The sequence below is a fragment of the Protomyctophum parallelum genome (genome assembly GCF_964188405.1).
Source record: "Protomyctophum parallelum genome assembly, chromosome: 15".
NCBI lineage: Eukaryota > Metazoa > Chordata > Actinopteri > Myctophiformes > Myctophidae > Protomyctophum > Protomyctophum parallelum.
Window position 1 is genome coordinate 37,339,611 of NC_139710.1, and position 19,129 is coordinate 37,358,739.

Here is a 19,129-nt window from a genome sequence, read left to right on the forward strand (position 1 = left end):
TATTCTACAAAATGTCTTCTAAATCTTGACGGTTTTCAGAAAAACCTGTGTTTCTTTATCAGTGGTGCTCAAACTATTGGACCACAACAAAAAATGATATGTAATTGGCCACCGACCCCCATCTGAAAATATGTTATTCCAGAAACCCCTCAGAAGCAAAGATTTGAGTTAAAAACTTTTGCTCTGAAAGAATATATTCAAAGATTTGTGCCGCATTTTCAAAAATAGCAGACCTACAAGCTCGTAGTGTTGCACCGAGTGCCGCGCTACGAGCTTGTAGATCTGCTATTTTTCAATGGCTAAAGTATAACATAATGCTTAAAACCCCAAAAGGGATTCCCGCCCAGAATGGGTAACACAAATCCTCTTGCCGGAACTCCCAGAGATTTTAATTGTTGCTGAACAAACACACTGTGATTACTATCTGAATATAGAGCTTTAACCTTAAAAAAAATCTAAATGTTTAAAACAAAAAGAAATCACAATATTCATACCTTTTTTTATTTTACAAAGAAAGAAAAAAGAAGCTTGTGACTTTCACTTTCACTACATTTTAATATTCTACTATATAAATATTGCACTTTTGACTCTTTTAGGAAATAAGCACATAATGAATGAAGCCACTGTTTTTGGCAGCAGAGTGTAGCTAAGCCTCGCCAGTCGATTCTTGGATTCTTACTCAGACCACCATTGTAAGGATCGGCTGTGGTAAATGGTGCCTTTATCCAAGGCGCTTTACATAGATTGTGCATTACATTCACCCATTCACACACACATTCATACACTGATGGCGGCGGAAACCATGCAAGGCACCAACCAGCATATCAGTTTGGAAGGAAGCACTACTTATCAGTAAAGCAACCTCCCTCCTGCTGCCTCCTGCATTATGTGCAAAATAATTCTAAACGGGTGGTACGCATGGGCTGTTAAGTGATAGTCAACAGCCATGTCCATGTGACACTCCAAGAACTAACCTCCTTAAATAAAATAAAATAAAATATTTATCGATCAATATCATTCTGGAACATTATAAATATCACACAAAATAAAGTATCTTTCAAGTGTGCTTTTATTTATTTATTTAACTGGTCACAGCTGACCACATGACTGGAATCTTATTCTTATTGTTGTTGCATTTTTGTAGAATGCATTGTAATTATGTTGTGTTTTTTGTGTGTGCGTGCGTGTATGTGCAGGGTGTTGTACATCGGCCTGGCGTGCAACACAGCTCGGTATCTGTACATCTCCTATCTGACCAACGCATGGATTGTCCTACCCATGGAAATACTGCAAGGTAACACGCACACACACACACACACACACACACAAACTCCCACACGTACGCATGCACGCACACACACACACCGGTGTAGTTCACCCGGCGGCCGTCTTGCTTGCTGCAGTCCTACAGTGCAGTACGGGGTTGCTAGCTACCATGCTGCTTGGCCCTCACGCTAACCTGCAGATCAGTCCTGAGCTCAGTTTGCTGCCTCCTGCCAACTCTGCCACCGCTACCCTTAGTGCCACCTAGGCCGCCACCTAGGCCCTATAGCTCCACTAGCTATCCGCAGCCTTCGCTAGCTCACACTACGACAACAACTAGCTACAGCTGAGCCGTTTGTATTACTTTACTTGTGAGTAGGGATGTCCCGATACACTTTTTTTCTTTTCCGATCCGATCCCGATACCACAATTTCTGTGTTAGCCGATACCGATTCTGAATACCGATACCAGAGAATAATATTTATAAATTATTTATAATAAAAAAAGAAAAAATATCTTACTTTGAAGTCCACCGACCGGGAATAATGTTTATAACTATCTAGCTGAATGTTGTGTTTATAGCAGACTCCTCACTCAAATGTGCACTTGCAGTTTGGGCAACTCCAAAGCAAACTCCACATGCCCCAACATTTTATTTACCGATATGACCCGATATGACCAAATAAGGGCCGATCCGACTTTTCCGATACCGATACAGTATGGGGACATATCTCTACTCGTGAGTATGTTGTATATTTTAACCAGGCAGAGTGCATTCTCTTATCCACCGCATAAACAGACTCAAAAGTACTAAAACTGAGAAGAAAGTCTGAATCAGAATCAGAGGTGCAGGCAGAGAGAGTCATGATGACATGTTTGAGACATGAAGGCACTTTACAGAGATTCAGAGACTCACCCTGAATGGAGTATTACAGCAGAAAAGTGTGGTTCACTAAAATATTCTTCAAGTAAATTTCATGAATATGTTTTTGATTTAGTTTTCTTCTGTGTAACCTTAATCCTGAAGTGGACATTAGCAGCTATTTGCGGTACACAATTAGATAGAACACACCCTAAGCACACATAGAGGTTGTGTGAGTGTGTGTGTGTGTGTGTGTGTGTGTGTGTGTGTGTGTGTGTGTGCGTGCGTGCGTGCGTGGAGGGGTTGGCTTTGAGTCAGTATAAAGGGCAGCTGAGGACAGGAGTGTGTGCGTGTGTGTGTGTGTGCGTGCGTGCGCGCGCGGACAAGGAGAACGGGTGTGTTTGTTTTCAGACTCTCTTATCATCAAATCAAACGCTCCATTTCCTCTGTGCTCTGTGATGCAGAACAGGATGTTAGTTTAATGTCTCTTTATTCTGCTAATCATTAACCCTTTACACCCAGTGGCTCCCAAACCGTTTTATTCCAGGGGACCCATTGTTTTAAGATGAAAAACCAGACCCAATTCCCAATATTATATTACACGCATACACACACAAGGCGCATATGTACTGTATGTGTGACTGTGTGTGTAAATATATATATATATATATATATATATATATATATATATATATATATATATATCACCCATTCTTGAGATAAGGGACAAAACTTTTTTTAAACTAGATTTTTTTTTTTAAGATACATTCAAATCAAATAATGTATTTGTAGACACAGGTCTCAACTACTAATCTTGAGAAGGAACAGGTTTTTCACATAACATTTCTTTCTAAAATGGGACATTTATGCACTTAATACCTGATTCATGTCAACTCCGTCAGACACACTAAAATCCCTTTTAATTGAATTTGATAATTTCAACAATAATATAAAGTCCTCAGTTATCTTATAATGGCTTTCAGTAATCAAGTTAAGTAATACAATTCTTTTAATATTGTTTTGTTCCAATATCACACTATTATGAAATATCCAATTTCTCAAATCCGTCATTTCAACCTTTATTTTCAATATTATAATGTAAAAAAAAAAAAAAATCATCATTACGTATCATTTCAGTTGGTGTTTCAATACATAAGCACAAAATATTTAACATCGAATTTTCTATTTCTTTGGAAATTAACAAAAACATCACGGGACGAACGTCTGACGGAGTTGACGAACATCTGACGGAGTTGACAAGTTTAACTGATTTAGGTTCTAGATAGCCTGACCTAAGCAGAGACATTTCTGGCCTAGATGGGAGGGCCGCGGCTCAGAAAAACGCGCACCCTGATTGGATCTCATCGATCTGTCCGTCACCCCCGGCCCCTCCTCTCCCCCCTAGTGCAGCGCTACGTCACATCATTTAGAGCGACGCCTACGCGGAAGGGTTGACTCCCACTTTTAGACTGGTTCAGCCCACGGCTTTTTCCAGGCTTTCATCTTTCGCACAGACGAAATGAAAGCCTGGGTATCGAGGCTAGGTTCTAGACCACCTAGGATCTTGATTCTGGTGACTAATCCCACATTGTCAAGGATGAGGAATACAGTGGTACTATTTATATTGGCCCTGTGACCATGGCAGCCATTTTCAAAATGGCCGCCACCTGCTGTTATTTTACAATAACTCAAGTTCTACACCACCTAGGATCTTGATTATGGTGACTAATCATACATTTTCAAGGATGTGGGATACATTGGTACTATTTAGATTTGTCCTGTGACCATGGTAGACATTTTTCAAAATGGCCGCCAAATTTCTGTTATTTCCCAATAACTCAAGTTCTACACCACCTAGGATCTTGATTCTGGTGTCTAATCCTACATTTTCAAGGAGGAGGAATACAGTTGTACTATTTAGATTTATCCTGTGACAATGGCAGCCATTTTCAAAAATGGTGGACCTGCTATTATTTTACCAATTTAGTCAGGGAATATTATCAGAATAATGTCAAATCGGTGAATACAATTATTACCAAGAATTTTTTCACCAATGTGTTTGTAAATGTGTCTACTAACATATCCCACATTGGTTTCTATTGAACCACCCTAGGGGCATTTTTGACAGCTGCTGAAAGTTGGGTACCATACCAAGTGGCTATGGCCAAACTAGGGAGTCTATGGCCAAACTAGGGGTCAAACCCCTTGGGCTAAATTCGGCCATATATCCACTTGCCCAAATGTGCTGACCTCATTTTGTGATGACGGCTATCGCCATTTTCAGCCCAAGGAGTGTTCTTCGTGCATAGCTAATGCTTGGAATGCATTCAGAATCATGAAAACTCCCTAGTTTGACATGTCACATGCTACTTAAAGCATAATGAACATTTTGCCTTATATAGGTTGTTGATGGTACCCCAACTTTCAGCAGCTGTCAAAAGTTCCCCTAGGGTGGTTGAATATAAAGCAATGTGGGATATGTTAGTAGACACCCTTCCAAACACATTGGTGAAGAAAATTCTTGATAAGGAATTTATTAAAAGATTGTATTAATATCCCCTGACTAACTCATCTTCTAGACCACCTAGACCCGACTTCAACAGAGACCCGATTGACACCTAAACAACAAGTTTGGACAGCCCCACCAATTAGTGTTACGGAAAATAGCAAGTGTCTACCCTAGGCCCAGAGGGAGACACAGAACTTAGATGCGGCTCACATGTTGCACGACTCCTCAACAAGCTGCCACCAGAGATGAGAGCTGAATTCTGCCACACAATGCTCTGCGGCCCAGGAGCAACCAACACCATGTTGGAGTTCTCTGAGTGGTTGAAGCACGAGTCCTAGCCATATAGCCTGTGCAAAGGCAAACACCTTGAAGACCTACTTGAGGTGAACAGTGAGCAGTGAACAGTGAGCGAAAGACTTAATACAGAAGATCTGCCTTCAGGACTATCAGGCAGGATGTGCAGAACTGAAGGCATCAGTGTCGTTCTGTGTCCCCAGCATGTCAACCAAAGCAATGTTACCAAATCAAAGGAGCCTTCACCTCAAGTCACCTGGGGCTGGGTGAGCAATCGTATCCTGTATCTAGCCTCACAACTAAATACAGACACTTGGCCAGACTGCCGTTTGAAAGGGTCAAACCCTTCATCCTGATTGGGGAAGACCACCCCACCTAATCACACCAACCGAACAAGTGAGGTTGGGGCCTCCAGGTGGGCCAGCAGCCATCTGCACAAGAATGGGCTGGACCCTGCAGGAAAGCAATCTCCAGCCAAGACAATGTAAGTTGACTATAACAGAGCCCCAGAACACAGAGGTCATGAGAAGGATGGAGAAACACTGGCAGGAGGCCACCAAGATACAACGCCACACTGCAGTGGCCAGTGAAGTCAAACTGTGCGTCTGTACCTGAAAGGGACAAGTCAAAGGCCAGAAAACCCACCTCCTTTTAATGTCCTGTCAGTAGCAACTCAACCTGCACCTGAAATAAGCCCTGTCCCCTCCCAGAGAAAGTTCATCCTTGAAAATGTAATGATTAGTCACCAGAATCAAGATCATTGGTGGTCTAAAACTTGAGTTATTGGTAAAATAACAGCAGGTTGGTGGTCATTTTGAAAAACAATCGCTGCCATGGTCACAGGACAAATCTAAATAGTACCACTGTATTCCTCATCTTTTAAAATGTATTATTAGTCGCCAGAATCAAGATCCTAGATGGTGTAGAACTTGAGTTATTGTAAAATAACAGCAGGTGGCGGCCATTTTGAAAAATGGCTGCCATGGTCACAGGGAAAATCTAAATTGTACCACTGTATCCCTCATCATTGAAAATGTAGTCTTAGTCACCAGAATCAAGATCCTAGGTGGTGTAGAACTTGAGTTATTGTAAAATAACATCAGGTGACGGCAATTTTGGAAAATGGCTGCCATGGTCACCACGAGACAAATCTGTGATGGCCCTATAGCCAAAAATGTTCCTTAAGGCATGCTCTAACTGTGTGCCAAATTAGAATACGTAATTTTATTGTTTTAGGAACACTTTTGTCAACTCCGTCAGATACATGTCAACTCCGTCAGACACAAAACCTGTTGACGTCTGACGGAGTTGACAAAATGTCATTTGTTTTCATCTTAACCCTCTGTAGTACAATGTAGCCATTTTGTTTTTGCTTCATTTGTTAGCTAAACCTAACCCTAAACTAAAATAATAAACATTATTTTGGAATTCTTAACAAAGATCATAATAATGTCCTGACGGAGTTGACATGTAAAAGCTGTGACCTCATTGATATCAACATTGTTTGTTTAAAATATCAAACAATTGAATGCTTGTCAGACCAGGTGCTCCACTGTTGCAACAAATATAAACGGGACTTGGAAAAGGAGTCTTCAGGCTAAATCTGTCGACAATATTTTCGGATTAATTTAAGACTTTTAAAAAACCTGACGGAGTTGACGGGAGACGTGGGACACACATTTGATATGAGATATCTAATGGAAAATATAAATTAAAATTAACTGTGTATATTGTTTGCTATGTTGTTGACAATCTACTTTAATTTAGTATGTATATTTATGTGATTGTGACAGTATTAGACACTTTTTTTGCAGTTTGAAATTGTGACCACTTGCTTGGGACAGGCTAAATACAGGCGTTTTTGGGTACAGTGCCTGCTTTTAACTAATTCAGATGGCATATGAAAACAATTATAATGAAATTAATGGCATAATACACAACTGTATTACATTTAACTTTAGCAAGTGCTTTTATTTTTATGACATTCATTTCATTATAATTATTTTCATATTCCATCTGAATTAGTTAAAAGCAGGCTCTGTACCCAAAAAGGCCTGTATTTAGCCTGTCCCCAGCAAGTGGTCACAATTTCAAACAGCCAAAAAAGTGTCTAATACTGTCACAATCGCATAAATATACATACTAAATGAAAGTAGATTGTCAACAACATAGCAAACAATATACACAGTTCATTTTAATTTATATTTTCCTATAAATATCTCATATCAAATGTGTGTCCCACATCTGCGTCAACTCCGTCAGGTTTTTAAAAAGTCTTAAATAAATCAGAAAATATTGTCGACAGATTTTGCCTGAAGACTCCTTTTCCAAGTCCTGTTTATATTTGTTGCAACAGTGGAGCACCTGGTCTGACAAGCATTCCATTGTTTGATATTTTAAACAAACAATGTTGATATCAATGTGGTCACAGCTTTTACATGTCAACTCCGTCAGGACATTATTATGATCTTTGTTAAGAATTCCAAAATAATGTTTAGTATTTTAGTTTAGGGTTAGGTTTAGCTAACAACTGAAGAACAAACTAAATGGCTACATTGTACTACAGAGGGTTAAGATGAAAACAAATGCAATTTTGTCAACTCCGTCAGATACATGTCAACTCAACTCCGTCAGACACAAAACCTGACGGAGTTGACAAAAGTGTTCCTAAAACATTAAAATTATAGTTTTTGAATAATGGGAAGTATTCTAATTTGGCACACAATTAGAGCATGCCTTAAGGAATATTTTTGGCTATAGGGCCATCACAGATTTGTCTCGTGGTGACCATGGCAGCCATTTTACAAAATGTCCGACACCTGATGTTATTTTACAATAACTCAAGTTCTACACCACCTAGGGTCTTGATTCTGGTGACTAATCATACATTTTCAAGGATGTGGGGTACATTGGTACTATTTAGATTTGTCCTGTGACCATGGCAGCCATTGTTTTTCAAAATGGCCGCCACCTGCTCTTATTTTACAATAACTCAAGTTTTAGACCACCTAGGATCTTGATTTTGGTGACTAATCATTACATTTTCAAGGATGAACTTTCTCTGGGAGGGGTCAGGGATTACTTCAGGTGCAGGTTGAGTTGCTACTGACAGGACATTAAAAGGAGGTGGGCTTTCTGGCCTTTGACTTGTCCCTTTCAGGTACAGATGCACAGTTTGACTTCACTGGCCACTGCAGGGAACTGTGGGAGAGAAACTTTGGTCTCTTGACACCCCGATTAGGTTCAGGGTTTTTTTGGTGGAGACTTGCCTTTCTAGATAGGCTAGATACAGGATATGATTGCTCACCCAGCCCCAGGTGACTTGAGGTGAAGGCTCCTTTGATTTGGTAACATTGCTTTGGTTGACATGCTGGGGACACAGAGAAAGACACTGATGCCTTCAGTGTCTGCACATCCTGCCTGATAGTCCTGAAGCCAGATCTTCTGTCTTCAGTCTTTCGCTCACTGTTCACTGCTCACCTCACCGAATTTAGCCCAAGGAGTTTGACCCCTAGTTTGGCCATAGACCCCCTAGTTTGGCCATAGCCACTTGCCCAAATGTGCTGACCTCATCACATCTGTGATGATGGCTATGGCCGTTTTTAGCCAACGTAGTGTTTTTTGTGCAAACCTAATGCTTGGGATGGATTCAGAATCATGAAAAGCCCCTAGTTTGACATGCCACATGCTACTTACAGCATTTTAAGCAATTTAGAACATTTAGCCTTATATTGGTTGTTGATGGTACCCAACTTTCAGCAGCTGTCAAAAATGCCCCTAGGGTGTTTCAATAGCAACTAATGTGGGATATGTTAGTAGACACCTTTACAAACACATTGGTGAAGAACATTCTTGGTAAGAAATGTATTCACAGATTTGACATTATTCTGATAATATTGGTAAATTGGTAAATTGGTAAGCAGGTCCACCATTTTTGAAAATGTCTACCATGGTCACAGGATAAATCTAAATAGTACAACTGTATTCCTCATCCTTGAAAATGTATGATTAGTCACCAGAATCAAGATCCTAGGTGGTGTAGAACTTGAGTTATTGGGAAATAACAGAAAGTTGGCGGCCATTTTGAAATATTTCTACCATGGTCACAGGACAAATCTAAATAGTACCAATGTATCCCACATCCTTGAAAATGTATGATTAGTCACCAGAATCAAGATCCTAGGTGGTCTAGAACCTAAATCAGTTAAACTTGTCAACTCCGTCAGATGTTCGTCAACTCCGTCAGACGTTCGTCCCGTGATGTTTTTGTTAATTTCCAAAGAAATAGAAAATTCGATGTTAAATCTTTTGTGCTTATGTATTGAAACACCAACTGAAATGATACGTAATGATGACTTTTTTTTTTTTACATGGTTTTCATTGAAAATAAAGGTTGAAATGACGGATTTGAGAAATTGGATATTTCATAATAGTGTGATATTGGAACAAAACAATATTAAAATAATTGTATTACTTAACTTGATTACTGAAAGCCATTATAAGATAACTGAGGACTTTATATTATTGTTGAAATTATCAAATTCAATTAAAAGGGATTTTAGTGTGTCTGACGGAGTTGACATGAATCAGGTATTAAGTGCATAAATGTCCCATTTTAGAAAGAAATGTTATGCGAAAAACCTGTTCCTTCTCAAGATTGGTAGCTGAGACCTGTGTCTACAAATACATCTATTTGATTTGAATGTATCTTAAAAAAAAAAAAATCTAGTTTGAAAAAAGTTTTGGCCCTAGTTTGTCGCCCAAGAATGGGCGATATATATATAAATATAAAAGGTCTTTTTGTCTTGAATTCTGCTGTGAAATCACCTGTGTCCTCCAGGGATAACTCACACGTCGGGGTGTGTGCGTGTGTGCGTGCGTGCGTGTGACTGTGTATCCGTCCCAACAGGTATAACCCACGCTTCGGTCTGGGCAGCCTGTATCTCCTACCTCAGCGCGGCCGTCCCTCCCGCCCTCAGGACGTCGGCCCAGGGCATACTGCAGGGTCTTCATCTGGGTCTGGGGCGGGGCTGCGGAGCCATGGTGGGAGGCGTCTTCGTCAACTACTTTGGTAGGCATTTATTTACCCATTTAAGGTGGTTGCACACTGGCGCGTTTTACGGAAAACCGATGGAGAAACGCCGCTAAAGTCTGCAACCACCTTTAGACCTGAGGACGATTCTACAAATGCCTTCTAAATCCTGAAAAACCTCATGTTTCTATATCATGTTCTCAAACAATTTCATGTCAAGGAGCCCCAAAATTATATGTAATGGCCGCCGACTCCATCTGAATATATGTTGTTCCAGGGACCTCCCCTATTGAAGGATTTGCGCCACATTTTCACGATTTTCGTAGCGCGGCACTCCGTGCCGTATAGCAACTTGATTGAACACTGTATTAACAGTTATTAAAAGTTTAAAATTTAGATTATTATTACAAAACATACATAAATAAATCATATATATTTGTTTTATAGTTTGGCCAATCAGCGTTGTGATCTTTTATACTTTTGATAGTTTTTTTTAACACATTTTTGTAATATTCCTGAAGAGATTGTGAAATTAAACACCTTTCAGTGTGCATTGTGATGCCATGAGTCATCTCTACTGTAGCCTGATCTAAGCAGAGACATTTCTGGTCTAGAGGGGCGGGTCGCGCCTCAGAAATGCGCGCACCCTGATTGGATCTCATCGATCTGTCCGTCACCCCCGGCCCCTCCTCTCCCCCCTAGTGCAGCGCTACGTCACATCATTTAGAGCGACGCCCACCCGGAAGGGTTGACTCCCACTTTTAGACTGGTTCAGCCCACGGCTTTTTCCAGGCTTTCATCTTTCGCGCAGACGAAATGAAAGCCTGGGTATCGAGGCTATCTCTACTGTAGCTTGTATCCCATTTTGGGCGGGAACCCCTTTTGGTGTTAGCATTATGCTATGCTTAAGCTATTGAAAAATAGCAGATCTACAAGCTCGAGCTTGTAGGTCTGCTATTTATGAAAATTCGAAGAACGACTGACATAGAAACATAGCTTTTTCAGAAAACTGTCAGGATGTAGAGTTGTAGACACATTTTGCCAATGTGAGACTGGTATACAAAACGAACAGCACATACTGGTGTGTCCCCTCACACAAGATATCAGAGTGAAATATGGACATGAGGGTACAGATTTGAGCTCACTCTTTGTGGGCACTAATAGAGAAACTTTGCATATTCTACATGCCTGCCTGTCACTTGTGGAGCAATAGAAAGCTCCTGTTGTAAAAGGATTCTGTATTGTGTATTGTATATTTTAATGTATTGTACCTTTTAAAGTTTTTGATTCATGGGTTTTTTATTATTGTTTGGACCCAATGTTTTATACATTTGTGTCAATAAAGTAACTAGAAGACATTTTTAGAATCTGATCTCAGGTCAAAATGGGTTAAATCTGACACAACAGTGACCTCTAGTGGTGGATATTGTTGTTGAACTTCTGCCAGTATCTCAGTTTATCTGCAATGAACCCAGTGGTGGAAAGTAACTAAGTACACTCACTAGTTACAGTAATTACAGTTATTTACATTTACTACAAAATAAAAATAATAAAAAAATTAAATTGCCTGCGGGAGTCACCTTTTTAAGAAATCCACTGAATGAGACACTAATTAGCCCTGCGGACCCCCTATTTGAAAAGATATACCATGGACCCCCCATAAGAGAAGATGTTTACAGCTCTAGCAGTGATTCTCAACCAGTTTGATTTCAAGGACCCCCAGTTTAACATGCATATTAGTCTACAGACCCCCATTTAATGGCATTTATATATCTGGGACCCCCAATTTATATTGTAAAATCAATGTTAATTTAACTCTGAGAGTGTACACTCTCTGAGTTACAGACCCATAAGGGTCCATTTGGTTCCAAACTATCATTTAGCTAGGGACCCCACTTTGGGAACCACTGCTGTAATGTGTGACCTGACCTCTGTGACCTCTGTGACCTCTAGGGGCAGCAGAGACGTTCCGAGGCATTGGGATGACATCACTGCTCATCCTGCTCATCTTCGCCTTCATCCAGTGTCTGGTTGGAGAGAGAGAGGAGAGAGGTGCTCGCACACGCACACACACACACACACACACAGCTGGCTATATTAATGCAATCATGGCGACCCCCTTGAGCGAGCAAGGCAAACGCAAAGCAACGAGCAATGTGGGACTAACCTCGCGTCACCATGCTTTCCACCTCGGAGGTAAAATGTGGGGCAGTTTTGTTGTGATTGTCAACGGCTCTGGTAAGAATGTCGGTGCGCGAAAATGCACTAATATTAGGCTATGCAAGTTTGCAACCCTCCTGTCCCAACTGTCTGGAGAGGCGGGGTGCAGTCGCTCATAGAGAGCAGTCTCATGTCATGTTAAAGCATATAATATTGCAGAGAACTATATCTATATCGGATCGGATCAGCGCCGCTTTGGATAAAATAAATCAGATATCACTGGTCCCGTTTCGGATCGGGTCCAATTTTATGGACCCGTGCTGCCCTCTAACGCACACACACACACACACACACACCTGTTTTGGTATGTCCAGCTTTGAGGGTTTGCGTAAACAAACATTGTTTTGCCATAGTTTCCTATGACTAGTTTTGAGTGTGCGTGCACGTGCGTGTGCGTGTGCACTGGGCCAGTGTAAACACGAACATTGATGATAAAAGTGAGGAGGTAAATTGTGATTGGCCAGAATGAGATGATGTATGAGATAAGAGCTCGCTCTACACTATAGCTGAATATAGGAGGGGCTGGCACCCCTCAAAAATGTACAATTTTTTATTTATTTTTTATTTTTACGATTTTGTAACCCAGTTTTCTTTTCACCCAGTGCCAATTATCTAATGTAATCATGGGCGCTACACTTCCTCTGCCAACCTGGGGGGGGCAGCGGACTGACCTCATGCCTCCTTCTATGCATGAGGAGTCCAAGCTGCTTCTTTTCACCTGACAGAGGGGAATTTCCCCGGCCGGACGTAGCGCGTGGAAGGGACACGTTATTCCGACCAGTTCCTTTCCCCTCCATCAGGCGCGCGGCTGGCCAGGGGGAGGTAGTTTTAGAGACCAGGATTACTGCATGTTTTTGTGAGGGTATCTACCCTAGGTGACACGGGGAGAACATGCAAACTCCACACAAAAATGTACAATTATTCATATTCTGTCAGACTGATTCTCATTCGATCCATTCTCCATGTCTCTCTCTCTCTCTCTCCCTCTCTCTCTCTCTCTCTCTCTGTGTCTCTCTCTCAGAGGACAAGATGTTGGCTGAGAACATTCCGGTTCCATCCAGTCCGGTTCCCATAGCAACCATAGACTTGGTCCAGAACCCACTGGGCTCAGGCGGAGGGGCAGGGCCAACGGTCCCGGCCGTCAAAACCAAACACCAGGTACCGTGTATGACTAGGGTGACCTAGTGCCTTAGATATAGACAGAGTTCATGGGGCTTCAGTCCAATGGCGGCTCTCCTACGTAGACTACGCATTGAGCGTGGCGACAACCAACTGGGTCAAGTCCTGGACCGGAACTAGGCAGAAATGCATTGGACTCAGGCAACAGCCCAGCTTTAATGATCTTAAATCCCTTTATTTAAATTTGTTTTGTAGTAATAGTACAACATAAACATTACAGAGATGTTAATTGTTACTGTACAATACTTTAAAACAGTTGTCATGTTGCACACATGCTTAAAATAGCTCTTGTTTGCGCCGCCCTCGTTGAAAACAATGTATTTCCAACTCCAGCTTGTCTCAGTTCAGACTGCATGAACGGCTCGAGCGCTCGGTTTCTGCCCCCTCAATATCGTAACTCTATCGTAACGTTTTCTTTTTTTGCATCAGGTCAGGCCAGCAAAAAACAAAATCTCTCCTATAAGCTCAGGCCAGGCCAGCCACAGTCAATTTCAATTCAATTCAGGCAGTGTTGCTGCAGCACAACTACATTGTGTGTCTTATGTTAATGGAGGGAAGAAGTTAATAATATAAATAACATCAGATGGTACATTTCTCATGTGAAATTGCTGCAAAGGCCCTGTATAACTCCCGGCCTGATTTGGAGTTCCACTCCGGGCCTGTACTCTGCACCCCATTATTGTTTGGGTGGAAGGGGATCTGATTTGTATAAGCTTGGCTTGACCATACTAAACGGGCATAGAGCCCCGCTCTCCGATGGACGCCGCGCATGGGACCGGACCTCGGTCTTATTCAAAAAAATATTTGTGGACCTTCATCATTTCTAGTTGAGGACCCCTGATTTAGATCAAGAGTTATCTAAAATGCGGGGGAACATTTTCGACGACGTCCCACCGGGAAATAAGATTGAATGTTGCGCAACAGACGCTCCCAGCCTGTGGAGCGATGCGATCGGTTTTGATATCAATAAATCTCCGTCCTTTGATCAATCTCCGTCCTGAGTGCTGGGCGTTACTAATTGATTGAACGGAGAACTCTGTCCTTGCCGCTCGGGGTGCACAAAACTTTGAATGCGAACGTTTTTAACTAAAATCTTTGCTTCTGGGGGGTCCCTAGAACAACATATTTTCAGATGGGGGTCGGTGGCCGATTACATATCGTTTTTGGGGTCCTTGACATGACATATTGAGCACCACTGATATAGAAACACGAGGTATTTCAGAAAACTGTCAGGATGACTTTTTAATTTTATTTCGATGTCAGGTCTAAATGGGTTAATGCAGTTCTGTGAGTGCGTTAGAAATGCTGCCAGTGGTTTTTGGAACTTGGAAGCGGTGGAGTAACAACACCGCTGTCATGACAACCCTCTGCCACCAGGAGGAGCAGGAGGAGTGGAGCCGACCGGCGTGGGGCCTCAGTGGCGCCCCCTGGGTTACGCTGACCTACACGCTGCTCAAGCTGCGAGAGACCGTCGCCATGAGCAGGAAGAACACGCCACCGCCGCCCGCCGAGACGCAACCCCTGCAGGTGTGTGTGTTTGTGTGTGCTTGTCTGTGTGTTTGTTTGTGCGTGCGTGTGGATACAGTAATTCTTTAATTAGTTACCTAATGAAAGCACTAGGCTAGTTATACATTTTGAGATTTGAATAAAAACGTTACCTTGCGTTCTGCATTCTATCAATGTGGGCGTGTACCTGACTAACTGTCTAACACTGCCTGTCTCACTGCTTCTCGACATCCTGAAGAAAGGTGAGACGCTTCACTCTGTCTGTCTGTCTGTCTGTCTGTCTGTCTGTGTTGGCTAGTGAAGCGCACCCTAGGGAGACATTTTTACAGTATACTTCATTGCGCAACAGTATTGCGCTCCAAGAATAGCTGATATACAAGCAAACATGACGTCGCGGATGCGACTGTTGTGGGCTTTAGAGGTCTGCTGTTGACCTAATGCAGACCGCGGCCATATTGCCATCAGAGTTTGGAAGCACTCGTTTTCAGTAAAGCAACCTGCATTATGTGCAAATTCAAAACGGGTGGTACGCATGAGGGACATTGAGGGACATCGAACGAGCACTTCCAATGTTTGGACAGATTAAATGAATAGTCACAAATCACCTAGGACGTGATCGGACGCACCCTTAATGTTTAAATGCGATCCAGCATCGCAATAATTATAATCTTGTTGCTGTCAGGAGGAAACCTCATAACTCCATTTTTGAGGTTTTAGATTTTTTTTTAGGCATAAATCATTGCTATTGAACACCCTTTATGTCTGTGTGTTGTTTCGAAAATATTGAATCAATGGAAAGTAGTAAAAAGTGCTTTGGACAAAACCTCTTAACTCCATTGGAACCTCAAAATGTCTGCTAAAGCAACTAACTCCACCACCTCTCCTCCTCTCATGGAAGTCATTGACAATACATAAAGTTACAACATTGATGAGGCTGTATTCCTTTGTTTAAAAAAAATATAAGATTTTCTTAATTTCCTGAAAAATTAACATTTTGGAGTTATGAGGTTTCCTCCCGACAGCAGAGATATTTACCAGTTCTTGGCAGCGCTTTGCTTTATGCTGTGTTGTGACGTCATTACATTTTTCCCCTTCGAACAAGTTAACATAGTTTAATACCATCAGATAGGACTTTTCTGTTTGGATGTATGGGCTGTCGTCTAGTTTAGAGTTCTCAAACTCTGCCCGACCCCGAACCCGACCATTTTAGGGCCTGGCCTAAAATCTATGCTAATCAGTAGTGCCGGGCCGGGCCTCGGGCTCCATGAAAAAATATGTATATATTGAATTTGTTTATAATAAATCAGTTAGGGCCCAGTTAGGGCCTGGCCCGATGAGAACTCTAATCTTGTTGTATGTAGTTAGTTAGTTCATATGCTGTGCAAGTTTGAAGTTACCAAATATGCTGTGCAATTAAAAGTGTGTGTGTGTGTGTGTGTGTGTGTGTGTGTGTGTGTGTGTGTGTGTGTGTGTGTGTGTGTGTGTGTGTGTGTGTGTGTGTGTGTGTGTGTGTGTGTGTGTGTGTGTGTGTGTGTGTGTGTGTGTGTGTGTGTGTCGACATTAGGTGTCTAATGGGCGGCATGTCAACGGGTACCCTGATGACGGACAGCCTGAAGCCCCGCCCCACCACCCACAGTCGCCGTCTGGCGGCCAATCAAAACCACCGCACAGCTAATGACAAAACACTGACTTGACCTTTGACCTGTAAATGACACCAGGGTTCCCAAATGGACCCTTATAGGTCTGTAACTCTGAGAGAGTAACACATGGAACCAGATGGACCCTTATAGGTCTGTAACTCTGAGAGAGTAACACATGGAACCAAATGGACCCTTATAGGTCTGTAACTCTGAGAGAGTAACACATGGAACCAAATGGACCCTTATACAGGTCTGTAACTCTGAGAGAGTAACACATGGAACCAAATGGACCCTTATAGGTCTGTAACTATGAGAGAGTAACACATGGAACCAAATGGACCCTTACAGGTCTGTAACTCTGAGAGAGTAACACATGGAACCAAATGGACCCTTATAGGTCTGTAACTCTGAGAGAGTAACACATGGAACCAAATGGACCCTTATACAGATCTGTAACTCTGAGAGTAACACATGGAACCAAATGGACTCTTACAGGTCTGTAACTCTGAGAGTGTACAAATGGAACCAAATGGACCCGTTCCTTTTGTACACTCAGAGTTACAGCCCCTGAAGGGTCAAATCGAGGCCCCTGAAGGGCCCCGGACCGGGCTTTGAGAAACGGTGCTCTCGGGCCCCCCTGGACGGTGAGGTGAGACTCAAGGGCACAACGGGGACCTTTGGCTTCAGTAGAAACCATTATGTAATTTATAGTGTAGAGCAGAGGTTCTCAACCCGTGGGTCGCCAAATTATTTTGGGGGGTCCCCAAATTGTAAAAAACAAATAATAAAAAAAAACTTTTTTTTTTCAACTGAATGGCTGAAAAAATGGAAATGAAGAGTTTACATAGTACACATAATGCATGCATAAACTTGCCTTAATGATTATATCTGGTTTCAGTATTTATGATTTTTTTTCCTCTATTACTATTGAGGTTATTTTTGCAGTCAGTTTGTATTGGTGGTGGTGGTGGGGAGAGGGCGGGGGGGGGGGGGTCGCGAGACATGGCCAAAGCATTTCCGGGGGTCGCCCCCAGCCAAAAACGTTGAGAACCTCTGGTGTAGAGCTCTTTGTGCGTCCAAAATGACCAAGAGATTAGTTCTGTTTTCAACCTGTTCTTTGTTTGTTTGTTTTGTTTGTATTCTTGTTTGTTTTTAACCCATTCAGGCCAGGGAACCCCTTTAGATTTTTTTTAATGATTTATGTTATACTTTAGCTATTGAAAAAGAGCAGATCTACAAGCTCATAGCGGCGGCTACAAGCTTGTAGATCTGCTATTTTTGAAAGATCTTGAAAATGTGTCGCAAATGTTTGAATCTTTCAGAGCGAACGTTTTTAACTCAAATCGGCCAATAGAGCGTTGCAGTCCCGCCCCCTCGAGAGACCCGGAAAAGAAATCGCCGTTCATTTTCCCCATAGGCATTTCTTAAAGTATTTATTTATAGACGGTTACGCTGCGGACAAAGCCAACTCGGATCGTGACAAATCATGACAATGAACACAATATTTTGGGCCGATCAAATCATTAGAAAGAAGAAAATAAAGGCAGGAGACAACACTATTTGTTTTGTTTTTCTTCTTATAAATTATTTGATCGGCCCAAAACATTGTGTTCATTGTCATGATTTGTCACAATCCGAGTTGGCTTTGTCCGCGGCGTAACCGTCTTTAAATAAATACTTACATAGAAATGCCTATGGGAAAAATGCATTGGGATTTATTTCCTGGGCCACTCGTTGTTCTGAAAGGGGGAGGGACTGCGACTCTCTATTACATATAGTTTTTGGGGTCCTTGACATGAAATGGATTGAAAACCACTGATAGAGAAACATACGTTTTTCAGAAAGAAATTATGATTTAGAAGAAATTTGGTAGAATCTGGTCTCAGTCCTAAATGGGTTAACGACTCAAGACTCAAACCTTAATTGGAATTGATTGTTCAAAGTTTTTTATATGGATCTGACAAACCCAACAGTAGCTATTTTTATTAGTTTCATTATGAAGTTATTGTTATTAAAGGTAAGGCAACAGAAAATGGACAGCGTTTGATGTTTACATACTGGTCTATATCTAAACAACAATAGCAGTTTCTTTGTTTTCGGGGAATTATGTGGAAATGACTTAAAATTAGACATTCTGAACACTGAACACTGCTTTACACTGTATTGTCAGCACTCAGTTACAACCCTGGCCTACAAATGAACATTGTAAAATGTGTAGCATTTAAAACTCTGACGTATATGTTTGCAATGCTCTGGACGCCTCTCTACTGTAAAAGGTTAAATTGATATTGATGATACATAAAAATAAATCAGGCTTTTCGACGTCCAAAATATGTCTAAATGGCTCTCTAAGAATGGATTATGAAGGTGGTGTGTGTGTGATTCCAGCTCAAATAAAGCTATGAAGAAACTGGCCCAGAGCAAGTAATGAAAGGTTTTATGTTTATGCACATGTCTTATTAAAGTAGACGGCTTGAAAGTCTAGAGAGAAGGTTTTATGGTTTTCATGTCGCGTCTTTATTTATTATTTTTTTTTTTTCTCTTCAAGCTACTCCACTGATGCCATGTACAAATGATAATAAATCCAATTGATACAAAATCCTTGTTCTGAATGTTCTCTGCCT

General features: G+C 41.6%; 2 protein-coding genes across 2 annotated transcripts in view; one reads left to right on the forward strand and one right to left on the reverse strand.

Moving 5' to 3' along the window:
• Nucleotides 1-16,871, forward strand: part of LOC310872566 (major facilitator superfamily domain-containing protein 6-A-like) — a 72,262-nt gene extending 55,391 nt beyond the window's left edge. The window contains exons 10-15 of the mRNA XM_083784546.1: nt 1,197-1,294; nt 9,838-9,999; nt 11,914-12,012; nt 13,202-13,338; nt 14,737-14,886; nt 16,430-16,871. Of these exons, the coding sequence (XP_083640672.1) occupies nt 1,197-1,294; nt 9,838-9,999; nt 11,914-12,012; nt 13,202-13,338; nt 14,737-14,886; nt 16,430-16,540 (757 nt within the window). The 3' untranslated portion in view covers nt 16,541-16,871. The remainder of the gene's footprint in view (nt 1-1,196; nt 1,295-9,837; nt 10,000-11,913; nt 12,013-13,201; nt 13,339-14,736; nt 14,887-16,429) is intronic.
• The window catches only part of mtmr3 (myotubularin related protein 3), a 401,420-nt gene that overhangs the window by 264,147 nt on the left and 118,144 nt on the right, over nt 1-19,129 (reverse strand). The window lies entirely within an intron of this gene.